This window comes from Batrachochytrium dendrobatidis (genome assembly GCF_000203795.2).
Source record: "Batrachochytrium dendrobatidis JAM81 unplaced genomic scaffold BATDEscaffold_12, whole genome shotgun sequence".
NCBI lineage: Eukaryota > Fungi > Chytridiomycota > Chytridiomycetes > Rhizophydiales > Batrachochytrium > Batrachochytrium dendrobatidis.
In genome coordinates this window covers 9,390-23,233 of record NW_006281110.1, presented here as the reverse complement: position 1 = coordinate 23,233, position 13,844 = coordinate 9,390, and the positions used below count along the sequence as shown (strand labels likewise).

The 13,844-nt window shown below is 37.2% G+C and overlaps 3 protein-coding genes across 3 annotated transcripts; 2 read left to right on the top strand and 1 right to left on the bottom strand.

Moving 5' to 3' along the window:
• Positions 1 to 2,304: 2,304 nt before the first annotated feature.
• BATDEDRAFT_91255 (uncharacterized protein) lies at positions 2,305 to 3,123 on the bottom strand (the record flags this gene model as incomplete). The annotated part of the gene is made up of 1 exon (XM_006681417.1): positions 2,305 to 3,123. One exon carries the CDS (start codon positions 3,121 to 3,123, stop codon positions 2,305 to 2,307), a length of 819 nt encoding a protein of 272 aa, XP_006681480.1.
• Positions 3,124 to 4,432: 1,309 nt separating this feature from the next.
• On the top strand, positions 4,433 to 6,291 carry BATDEDRAFT_27054 (uncharacterized protein; the record flags this gene model as incomplete). The annotated part of the gene is made up of 3 exons (XM_006681295.1): positions 4,433 to 4,458; positions 5,303 to 5,436; positions 5,480 to 6,291. 3 exons carry the CDS (start codon positions 4,433 to 4,435, stop codon positions 6,289 to 6,291), a joined length of 972 nt encoding a protein of 323 aa, XP_006681358.1.
• Positions 6,292 to 11,752: 5,461 nt separating this feature from the next.
• BATDEDRAFT_91252 (uncharacterized protein) lies at positions 11,753 to 13,501 on the top strand (the record flags this gene model as incomplete). The annotated part of the gene is made up of 2 exons (XM_006681450.1): positions 11,753 to 11,912; positions 11,982 to 13,501. 2 exons carry the CDS (start codon positions 11,753 to 11,755, stop codon positions 13,499 to 13,501), a joined length of 1,680 nt encoding a protein of 559 aa, XP_006681513.1.
• Positions 13,502 to 13,844: the final 343 nt, after the last annotated feature.

Genomic DNA, 13,844 nt, shown 5'->3' with positions numbered 1-13,844 from the left:
ATGGTTTGTTGGCAATGCACACTATGATATGATTGACAAGTTGTTGATTTGCAGTAATCAGATGTGCATCACCTGTAACATTGGATGCAATTGACGAGTTGTAACCGCTAGTCAACAATCATCGATATGTTGGTGATTGTATCGACTACATGATTGGTATTGATTAGTTGTCATGATCGATTGGTGAGCAATACAATCCACATTGATTATGACGTGTCGCAACTAGTTGATATATGCAGACTCGACTGATAATCGACTATATGTTGATGTGTAACTCTGTCACTGTTGGTTTGGATCGGTCATTGCTACTGCTTGTATATGCAGTGTATACATGTGTGATGTATTGGATATCGGTGTTGTGTATGTTGAACCTGTTGGACAATATATTGTCATGTCGCATCAAATCGCACCATATTTAGAATGCAATCATTGATTCGTTGGTTTAGTGATCGACTCGACTCACATTCGACTGTAATGGCCACAAATATGCATTGCTGATTGACACGCATATATCGACATGTATCAGACTCGGACATGGTGTATATCAGTTGCATATACCAATCACTGATGCAATTGATGATGATCGATTAGTCAATCAATTGGATATCAACACCAATGTCAGTTCATTACCATATGAATACTTGCAGTTGTGACTTGTGTTTATTCAGTAATATTGTATGTCGTGACTCGATACAACATACAGCATGATATATTGGTCAATTGTATTGCAACACGATCAATGGCATGCTGGTGACTTGTTGTGCTGTCTGACTGTATATATGGTGTCGATCAGTGTCAATCAGTAATGCATTTGTATTGGTCATGACTTGCGTGCAGTAATCTGGCAGTATCGTGATGTATGATACCATGATCAATGCAAAACACCATTTGATCAAGCACGGTAATTGTGGTTGTGATTACAATCTAGAATTGGATGTGGAATACAATCACAATGACAATTGGCAGGATATTGAGTGACTTTGAAATAACCATTATTGGTAGTTCAATCTGGATATACACAAAAACAACCGACTGTTGCATAGACTGTATTTGAATTTGCATGATAGCAAGTCGTTGGATGACCCGACCTGTATACAAATTGACTGATAAATGACAAATGGGACCAATCTAAACAGTGCACAGATGGATGCTGGTCAAAAAACATGACCAATTGAACAATCAGTCAAATACTTGGCATACAATGACAGTGTATGCTGTATTAATGGATTGTAGATGCGATGATAATTATCCATAATGGCACTACCTGATCACTGGATACATGACCGCAATTGGAGAGATCAACACAGCATACTACCGAGGTTAATTATACACCAACAACGATGCTTGTATATTGATTCGCCCTACATGGTGTATTTGGCTTTTTCTAAATACCCATTTGGAGATTGCTGATTGTCACCCTTGAAGCTGCCGTCATTATAAAACGGCAATCATGTACCAGATTCAACCCATTTTCATCACACTACTCGATACAATGCTGATTACTCTAGAATGCGTTATACTTGCGTTACAAGTGGTTGCTGCAGTTCGACTTGCATTACATCCACCAATTGGGATTGCCAGTCAATCAAACAATAGGTTGTCAAAATGATCACCCGTTGAATTGGGTGGTGATATCAAGAAATGCTACACAATGAGATTTAATATTGATGAAGTCAATGTATGTATCATGCCATTTATTGTAATGTGTGTGATATGTTCAAACCGTGCATGTATTGGATCAGTTTAATATAGTATACTGCTGCAAATATCATGATTATCACATTCCATTGGTGTGTGATCATATTACACCAATCGACCAGTATACGATCACTGCATACATCAACATGTGCATAATGACCATATTGTTGGCATTGTATATTCAACATATGGTACTTGACACACGACAAAGTTGATACTGCGACTGATGTGTGTGATCAGTCAAGCTATTGATGCAACCATTTTGATACCACAATCAACGAGTCAAACCAGTCAAATTGGTCGGATCTGATATCAACACACATGACTATTGTTGGTATTGGTGTTGCATGTGTCAATACGACATGACAAGCAATATCATATCGACACAATACACACATGCATGTCAGTATCATCAATGTGTACAACTATGCAATATACAATCAACTGTATTGTATTGGAAATACAAGTGTCAATGTACAATATGATATCATGCCAATCAAGACTGTGTACAATAATCAGATATAATGCATGCACATACAAATTTATTGTAAATTAAACCATAATGGCAATTGAATCGGTTGAAACAAGTCCAGATTGACATTCAAATCAATTGGATGGATCGTCATGTTTGGGTCGTTTAAAGAATGATTTCAATTCATCCACAAGCTTGGAAACCCTTTTCCGTTTATTGGAAGTACTCTTCCGATTGGATCCAGATTCAGATAGTGTATCCAATGACGATTGCGAGTCTTGACGTTGTTGATCACCATGATTCTGACCAAGATCCTTGTATTTTGATAATTGTTCTTCAAGGTAATCTTTAACGGAAGGCGTTTCTTTGATAAGCAAAAGTTGGTAATTAAATAAATCAGGATTCAGAGGGGTTCCGAAAACGAGACTCACAATCTGTTTATCGGCCTCCCATTTTTTTTCTGCAAGATGACCAATCTCGGACTCGCACTCATCAAGATCTTTTCGAAGTTCGGCAAATTTGGATCTTTGGTCTTCAAGATCAAGCTTAGTCTTCTCAATGTCACCATATTTTGGATTGCCATTGCCTTTTTGAGATTGATATTTCAGAATTTCAAGATCTTTTTCCACGCCCAGTACCACGTCATATTGACTGTCATATTGAGATTTTAACGGCCAATATATTTTGCTTTGCTGATTACGAGCATCCTGTAACTCTACGTATTTGTCGAGTAAATGCTTGACGTTATCTGGAAGTGCATCAAGAGCACCCAAGCCTATACCGTTTGGATTAGGAACTATCCAAAGACTATATTCAGTACTTGTAGTTGCACTGGGAATGACGGTTGAAGTGCTAGTTTCAACATCTGTAGTTGCACTGGGGTTGACTGGGCTGGCTGTAGTAACCGAGAGGGCAAGCAAGATCGATGACAATACAGCAACTGCGAGTCTCATTCTACTGGTTTGGTTGAGCAAGTTGTAATGTCATCCAACAGGTCGGTTTTTGAACCATGTTTATATCCATTACTGAATAAATGGTATTAAAAGCATATCCCTTGAATAACCGTCCTAAGGGCTTGTGTTGTTGTCAGGGTTGAATGTTGATTTGTTGTCAATGCCAAACTTTGAAGGGATCTCCCTTTATATGGTGGTCTGCAACCTTGGTTGAGCCGCTATTTGATCATACGCTCAAATATCATATGGTTGATTAAAAGCTTCACCCTGAAAAGGGTTATGGCCAAGGGTTAGGGTTAAAAAATGAGTATAAACCAAAACTGGAATGAGTTGACACTCGGATATTAGTTGGTCATCAATATGTGTTGTGATATTCCATGTTTGTTAAAATAGCAAGTGATTGGCACGATTCAACGTACAAGTAGTGTATAGTGAGCATCGGATGATATCGTTTTACTTGAACAAGAGTGCTAAATCCGTTGGAATAAATATAATTTAGTCGTCTATTTCTGTACTACATTTTACACCCTCATTGTTACACAGCATCAAATGTCTGCAAAGAAAACAGCTGGAAATGGAATGCGTTTGTAGGAATACAAAACACCATACACAAGATGACAGTAGTATTGCGTACATACAAATCAAAGTATGATATCATGATTACCAACGGATTGATTGAAAACAACTTTATATCCAACTTGCTCATCAACAACCAACAACTCTGTTGGAGTTTTGTGTAATCTGATTTATATTAGTTTAAATGGAGAAGTGTGTGTATGATCTGTAACTGTTAGTAGTTGACAGAAAATAACAAATCAAAAGTGTAATGGGAGTTGCACAATAATTCAGGATCAGCAGATTTGGTTTTTTCAATGATAATGAAAAGATGTAATAAAACAATAATATGTTGAAATGGTTGGAAGAGTCATTTATTAATAAATATGAGTTATAGTCAGTCTTGTAGTAATTGATTGTTTGTATCTTGGTGACACAAACAAGTAGAATGTATGATGAGCAATCAGAAAAGTAAATTGATCAATAGGTGTAATTCCTATTGTTTACCAAGTCAAATAGTGGAATTATGGCACACAAACATTGGTGATACGAGTCCCTTGGATCATCACATATTACCATTTAGTATTCTGCATGGATACTCGACACATTTGGTAGTCATACATTGTATGGTCACCAAGTTTGAACCCACATTCATGTATTGTGTTGGACTGCCAATATTGTCAATACAACTCTGTACACACATTTGTTGTATTCTGAATCTCGGATACGATCGCAATCTAATTCAACAACAATCATGGCACATGTCAGTAATGCAACCATGTATGTCAATCGCCACCAACACCACTGTATTGTCAACCAGTCCATGACACTGACTGTTTATTACACACTGACACTGTTAGTGTTCCGTTTATATGACTAGACTGCAAGTTGTCGTATTCGTTTGTGTAGATTTGAAATTGTTAGTAATCGAGTTTTGACATTCAATTCGTGCTGTTTTGTATATTTTTGTATATTGCTGGACATTCAACTCAACGTCTTGTTCCAAAGTAGACATGTGTTTGATGCCATGTTTGTATAATCGAAACAGGAATCCAGTTTGTCAAGTAAACGCTGCAAGACTCTTGACAACCAGTCATGTACAGTATTGAGTCGGATGTTCATACTATTGATAGCATGACAATTGACAGTTCAAGAGTTCTGTTGAAGCTTTTCTAATCATTGGCAATACTTTGAGTTGGCGTATTCAAGGTATTACAGTTGGCATAAAGTATTGATATTGCTGATATGACCATCAATCCATACTGCATTGAACAGGACTGCAACACAGTATCATATCACTAGATCAAGTGTTGAAGCAGAGCCGTTTGAAGGATTTTACCACTAATATTTGACCAGCTGTTGTGTGGATAAACTGTTACCCTATACTGACCGTAACTTGAAACTGAATGATTATGCCAATCGATCTTGACATATTCTCTAGTATATGGGTCAGGGTCACCAGTCCTTGACTATGAGTCCTGTTTCATTCAATGGCTGAAGAGTTGTGCATAAAAGAGTTTACACATGAGTATCTATGCTACATATACCTAAATGGCGGTCGAGTTGTTGCTGCATAAGCTCATATAACCCGTATGTCTTGATCATATATTTAATCGCTATGAAGGTATGGTTCATATCCACAACTGGCTCATTTATTACCAAGAATTGTCCTACTAATTGACAAGCTTTATCACATTCATTCTCGTCGACAGGATGAAATTCATATCGACTATTGTGTTGTTGCTATTGTCGATAACAGTCAGTGCAGTAGTCATTGATCGTCCGTCTGCCAGCGAATCAGAATCTGTAAAAGAATGTTCAACACACATGCAGCAACACACTGGTATTTGCGCTTCAACTGGAACAGAGCAACAATCAACTGGAACCAATCATGATGTAGCTCAGTCGACTATAGATCCTGATGATTCAGACAGCTCTGTTGAAGAGTCCGATGAATCATCGTCATACTCTGAGTCCAAACAGTCAGATGATGATATATTTGACAACACACTATATGACGACGTCTGCCATCTCCCTAAAAACTATATCCCAGAGAATGAACGGCCCATTCTCACACCTCAGCAAAGGCTGGATAGAGTCGAAAAAATAATGAAGAATATGGGTATGGAAATTCCAACTGATGTTGGAGACGGATATCCGCACAAAATGAACGCCAAGACAAAGGAAAGAATACTAGAAGTTAAACAAAAGGAGCGTAGAATGAGCTCATCTGATAAAAAGAAATTCAGGAAACTGAGACTAGGAAGATTATGGGTGTGTCGCAAGTTGGCTCTTGAACCTCTCAAAGAAGAATCAATCAGAGTTGTATCTGAACCTACTCCAGAATTAAAATCCATCTTGAAACCCGGATCTACTTTTAAACCCCACGGCTCAAAACACGATCATTCTAAAAAACATCAGCAAAAGTCAAGTCACGATGCTGGTTCAAGGGAAGCTAAAGTGCACTTTGTACCAACGACTAAAATTGCTAGATATTCAAGTGAATCTAGTGTACTGCAAGAATATGATATTCAACTTCCTTCATTACGTTCAAAGTTTAATAGATTCAAACGACAGATGCTGAGGTTCATTGGATATAGAAGGCATACTTGAACATTTCTACGCAAACCACCATAACTAAAAGTGTATAGTAAATCAATGTTTGGACACTCGACTGTTTGGTAATTCAATTTCATTGTAAAACTGGAATCACGCTATCAACAACCTCGTTTAGAGTATGTTGTACTGCAGTGTGTATTGTATGGTCTATACTGTCAATTTGCATTTGTCATGTAAGCATTCAATCTTGTTTGTCCAATAAACACCTTGCATTGTCACCACCATTTCCAATGTAATAGTATGCTTGAATTGATCATATTGCACCAATCAGCTACTGTGCACTGAATGTATCAGATAGTGTCATGAAATAGTGGATAATATTCATAATTGAAGTATTGGCAGTCAGTGATTGCATAATCAATTGTATATTGCTGATCACTTTGTTGGTGACCAGTATCACATGTGGTCAATACCAATATGTTGCACAACAGTCATTCAAACAGGTTGGAGCATGCCACATTGTAGCAATGCAATCAAATTGGTACAACACATGTCAACATACATGTAGTGTAGTGTAGTATACACTAGTAGTGATGATTCAACCAATGACATGCGTGGTTGTAATATTATACGTGAAACCACAGGATCATGTTCATGTTCATGATTATGGTGACATACAGCATTACAATGATGAGTCAACAACAATGTGATGGAACTGGATGTGCAATATCAAAACCATGTCCAGAATACGTGATGTAACGACAACTTGCAGCCATATTGATGTAAATGGACCACCAAATAACAGTGTTGCTGTGTAATAAACAGTTGCATTACTGACATGTGCCATGATTGTTGTTGAACTAGATTGCGATCGTATCCGTGATTCAGAATACAACAAATGTGTGTACAGAGTTGTATTGACAACATTGACAGTCAAACACAATACATGAATATGGGTTCAAACTTGTTGATCGTACACTGTATAATTACTAATAGTGCACATAATGTAGATTCAACATTATAGTCTGATTGTGTCATATGATAGTTGTTGTATATCAAACACGCAATTGCAGTCAATGTGTAGTAACCATTGTATATTGCAATATACAGTCATTGCACAATGAATATTAAAGTGATCCATTTGACATGAATATGGTTGTAAAACAAAGCGTTTGCGGTTACACAACACCCTTGAAGGATGCGCTTTTCAATATACCTGATAAAAGGGTCGTAAAAGCATAATTCAATCGACACGATCATCAAATTGATCAATATGATATTGTGGATAGGGAACAGCATACTATGGTTTGATAGTAACCCACTACAAGCAATCAAGTAACCCTGTATATTGGTTAACCTATAAGGGTTAGGGTTGGTTTGCTATACAAAACATACAAATACAATCGAGTGTGTCCAGTTTTATAATCGACACCAGTCTCGACACTCTACTTTGTATTAATAGTTTGAGCCCATTGACCAATCTGATGAAATTGGTTGATATTTTATTCGTATTGACTGCAGCAGCAACCGCTAATGCAATACTGATCCCGACTGATAATAATGGTTCACTCCAAACATCAGTCACTTCCAGTCAAGTGTCTGTCCCAACTGATGAACCTAATCCAGGCACTTCCAACGACTTGCAAAGTATAGTGGATGCAGTTAATTCAAGCATTTTCGACGAAGACTGGCAAATCATATTTGACCCGACTGATCCAAGCACATCCAATGAAGACTGGCAAAATATACTGAATCAACCCAGTTCAAGTACTTCTAGTCAAGTATCTAGCCCGACTAATGAGCTTATTCTAGAGATTCCCGACCAAAACTGGCAAGACATAATGGATGAACTTGATTCAAGCATTTTCGACGAAAACTGGCGAAACATATTAGATCCAATTGATCCAAGTACTTACAATGAAGACTGGCAAAATATAGTGAATCAACCCAGTTCAAGCACTTCCAGTCAAGTTTCTGACCCAATTGATCAAGTCGATTCAAACACTTTTGACAAATACCAACAACAACCAGCTGATAAAACCAGTTCAAGTATTCCCAATCAAACCCAGCAACACCCAATAGATGCAACTGATTTAAATATTTCCAACAAATATCAGCAACAACCGATTGATCAGCCCAGTCCGAGCACTCCCAAACAAAGTCGGAAACGACGAATTGATCAGTCCAGTCCAAGTACTTCCAAACGAAGTCGGAAACGGCCAATCAATGAAATCAGTCCAAGTACTTCCAGTCAAGCGCCTGGTTCAACTAATGAACCCAATCCAAGTACTTCTGACGAATACTGGAAACCACTATTTGATATAATTAATCCAAATATTCCCAGTCAAGACCAACAACAACCAATTGGACAAGGCGAGTCTGCTAATACTAGTTCAAATCAAGTAGCTGGATTAAGTGAACGGAATCAAAGAACCTTTAATCGTATAAAACAAAGGCTCAAATTGTTTAAAATAATACGAGACAACAAATGGAAAGCTTATAGTGAATATATAGCTCTTGGATTGGAGAAATGGTCAGCGTTAGCAAGAGGGGAAGATATATCTGAATTCAAGTACGATCCAAAGGTTGAAGACCAATTGGAACAAGAGTATAGGGATGTAAGCGCAAAAGTATACATTATCAGACAAGAATTGAAAAGGTTTATGAAAAGGCATGGTTTAGAATTTGAAGAACCGGGTTCGGATTGATGATGTGTCAATGAATTTGATTTTGAATAAATTTAAACTTTCTGATGTTGGTATTTGTCGAGTATTGTGAATGGATCAACAATCATATCATTGATTGTATACTGCGTTGGATATTACATCAACAGTTACTGGATTGTTGATTGATACATTGACATGGTTTGTTCCATATACATCAATGACATGATAACAACCAGTGTTGATTGTAACTATCAGTTGGACCTGCAATCACTTGTCAGTTGCATGATACCATCAACTGATCATGTCGTGCATTGTACAACAAACGGAGCAATACACTTGTTCAAAGTCTGTCACAAGCAAAAGGTGTTTGCCATGTCACTGTCACTGTTGGAAATCACAACAGACAATGTTTGATTGAAGGATTTAACACCCCATTACAAAACATCATTGCCTTTTATCAATAATATACTAAAACTAACCAATACGTTAATGTCTTGCAATATATTGTGTTTGACTACAATCACATCCATCATTGTGCAGTTGGTGATATTGCTGAATCAAGATATGAAAGTGATCCATCAAGTGGTTCAATTAAAACAAACACTGCAAACCATTCAATCAATGTTGGAAATTGTGTTGGAATACTGAATGGACAAACCTTTGAGTAAAATACAAGTCAATATACAGTAATGCTGTGTATACTATGTATACTGTGGTCAGTGGTTAGTGTAAATGATTACTCGTATCCAATTTCAGATGATGATCAAATAATTCAGACTTGCAAGTATTATGAATTTGAACACATCCAAATTGCTGAAACGTTTGTTACTGAATATAGAAACCCAGATCCAACAATGACAAATAAGCAGCGTCAGAACAGAAATCAATTGGATGCATTATCAACAATTAGTGAACATGAAAACAACAAAACATATGACATATGACAGGACATTTCAAACAACTTGTTTTCTAGAGCAACTATAAATGCCATTCATTGACTCGATCAAAAACTACAACAATTACTTGCAATGCATCAAAATTTGGCATCCAAATTTGACATCCATATCCAGTTCAACAACAGGAAGCGTCAAACAAGTGGTATCATGATTACTATTCACAAAACAAGCAAATTGGACAACAGCGCTGTCGCAACTATTATGCTTTAAACTCGGAATCAGAAACGGTGCAACTGAAAAAAGTACACAAAGTCGACGAGTATAGTTTATTGAATCATTCAACATCAATATCGTGTACTTGAAAATCAATGACATCAATTCCACCATCTACCAGAAACATGTTTGTTGTGGTGTGTTATTTGATGTGAATTTTGCACCAGTATGTTCATGTCTGATACAATTCATGGCTGTTATTGGACTTTGTACGACTGAACCATTGTTTAAATGTGATGATGTTTATGCCACTGTTGTAAATCGAATGGGTGCATATTGAAATACACGATATTGTTGTAATATATTGTAGTATGTCTTGTATGCAAAATACAACAATCTCTCGAGTTTGAATTCATTGTAAATCTACACCAGACATTCATCAAACTGAACCTTTTAGTATTTTTGCTTGCTTGAAATAGCTCCAGCAAACAAACAAGCGTTTATGCAATGCACACTGTGTATGCTACACCAACAACATCATTGATGGTCAATACACACAAGTATTGTTGATGTAAACTTTGAGTTCCAAGACTGTATTTTTTGTAGTGGGAAAGTCGTTGGAAAGCTGCACATTGAGTTGCACTGTTTTGAGTTCCACTTTAAACATCTGGTCAGCAATCAGTTCATACTTTTGACAAACTCATGTATGAATGATGGTTTATCAGTGTTTTTATCAAGACACGGTAAATTGGTTCATTATCAATGATTTGAGTTGGTTTCAATGTTACTGCATTGATGACATTGAGTGCATCTGAAACAGCAACATCATCACTTGATTCGAGTTTGAAACGATAATTATTGACTGTGTTGGTCAAACTGCAGATTCACTGCTATTGGATTCAGACTCTGTAGCAAGACTTTCTGTGTGATGAAACAGCATCTGAAACTGCACCAATCGTTTGATTTCCAATGATATGAGCATCGTCCATAATAATATCATCAGCGGTTTGTGGTTCAGCATTTACCATTATACGAATCCAGTGAATATGTTGATTGTAGGTTTGTAAACAGAGGCTACAAGCCAGCAGTGGCATCATTTGCAGACTTTTGACTTTGAAAGCATTCATAATTTCTGATGTGTTACTATCATACAGCAAGGCACATTGCAGTTGCTCACTTTGTCGACTTTTATTGGCAACATATTATGTATCAGCCACAAATCTGATATTGCAGACTTGTAGATGCTTAAAAATGGGGTTTTCAAATTGACTTTTAAGTTTGAGGATCGTGGACATATGATGGCATATTGATGGTTGTCATTATTGGCAAGTGTGTTGCAGTTGATTGAAGACACGAAAGAATGAATCAATATTCGATTGTGTTGTTTATTAACAAGTGAGTGAGTGTGTTTATAAAATGGAAGAAACCAAGAAAGTCATGTGAATCCCAGTTCAAACGTCATTGTTGATGGTTTTTGATTGTTAAACTATTCAGAAATGTCTCACATTCACACACTACTAATGTCTCACACAATGCAAGTCAACACTCTCACACTAGTAATGTCTCACATTAATGAGACATTAATTCTGGTGTAAATTTGACTAATTTCCAAATATTTAAATCGTGTGAATTGTCTTGAAATATCCCAAAATTTTGTTATTTTGACTCGATTAAAAAGTCGATTTTTGTTTTACAATTTGACAAATAAATTGCTTTTTTACTCTTTTTTCTTTTCATAAAATGCCAAAACGATTCCTCAATGTTGAATATGGCACACTTACTACTGAAATCGATGTGACTGACTTTGAAGACCTGAGTGACGTTCAGGATGCTATCAAGGCAGAGTATGGTCCTGCTATGGCTGACATTGATGCTCCTCAACTGCAACTATACACCAACAGTAACAAGGACCAACTAATCAACACCTGGACTTTACTCGACTCCCTTCCTCAATAATACTTTACTCAAGATGGTTTTTGTGTTGTTATTGGTTGTTTACCTCTACCTACCAGGAAACCAAGCAAAAGTACCATTTTTGATGCAGGTTCTACTTCTTTATTAACAGCAAACCATCAAGACTTTTCTCCTAAACGACAACGTACCGAACCCAATGATTTGACAACCCAATTCAAGTCGTTTGCAAACGCCCAGCTGATCGATGAATGCATACAGTCGACATATCATGTCTTTTTCCCATACACCCAAGACAAAATACAAAAGCTATATGTTAGAGAGTGCTATCATGATGTGTTTGGCTTGCTTTTGGATCAAATTGATCGTGGCATCGAATCATTTGCAATATCTGGAACATCAGGCATCGGAAAGTCACTGTTTTTTGTCTACATATTGCATCGCTTGATGGATGACTTTACCACGAAAACTCTGTCCTTGAAGCCAAACCGGATTGTTTATCAAGTGGGATCCTCGTACAAATGCTTTGACTTGCAGCAACAACTCGTCACAGAGCTTGGACTTGAAGTGGCCAATATTGTTAGGAAACAAGACACATTGTATGTTGTTGATGGACACACGACTCCAAGATCATCATGTTGCATTGTATTGTTCATGTCATCTCCTCAGTCTGAAGGATACAAGGAGTTCGTCAAACAAAAGATGGCCAAGGAATGGGATTTTCCTGTTTGGACTTTGGACGAGTTACAGGCTTGCCGACGTCATTGCTATCCGGATGTACCCATTGAGACTATCAATGAGAGATATCGCATTTATGGTAGTGTAGCTCGTCCTGTTTTTGATACTTCATCAAATCCAATGGAGAAAGCTTTGGCTGATGTTGATGCAGTCAAAGGGGTACGAAACATTGGATTCACAATCAAAATATCTGCAAATACTCATACATTGCTTCATACCATTGTGTCGGACGACGGACAGTACAGATTCCTGCATGTTGATATTGCTTCAATATATGTTGGAGAGCAGCTTTGGCAACGTCATTCTGCTCAAATGATTACCAATATGCAGCAAATGTTTGATGGTGTTCCAACCGAGATTTCAAGACATTTGTTTGAAATATACGGACATGTGGTTTTTTGTACTGGTGGACAAACTCTCAAATGCAGATGCCTGGAAGATGGTACAGTGACAGATATTACTTTGGATGCACTCAATGGCCAACGAATTACATTTGGAATAGATACTATCCCTACTGCTGCAGCACTTGATGGAAACTATTACGAACCAACAGATGACGATAATTTTGTGGCAATTGATTCACTCAGTCGACAGGGAATGTTTCAATTTACAGCTGTTGCTGAACATCCTATTTATGGAGTTGATATTCTTACAAAACTGTGCAATTTGTATGATGAACTCAAACTTTATTTTGTTGTTCCGCCTCACCAGTTTAAAGGGTTCAAAAAGCAGAGTTTCAACCCAATTGATGGCACAGAGCAGGTACAACCCATTCATGGATTGAAGCAATACGTTATACAACTCCCTGTCATACAACCAGATTTGAAGGATGGAAAGTGATGGTTGTATTTTACAACTGAAATGGCATATTTTCAATCATTCCAACCATTCCAATTATTTGATAATTCAATGTTGTTAATAAAACTGGCATCATACAATTGTGTCCATTCAAGGGATTGATATGCATTTAGCATGGAAAGTCCAAATTCAAGTTTACTATTGTAACATACGCTTTTTGACAAATAATGGCTCTGTTGACACATCCTTGTATCATCTAATCGTGTCCGATTGAAGCATCAAGTATGAGTTTGGCAGACAACTTGCAACTTTAATCAACTTGTATACGGTAAGCATTTTTATAATGTCGGCATTTGTCAGGCCGTGCGCGCCCAGATGTTCGGCC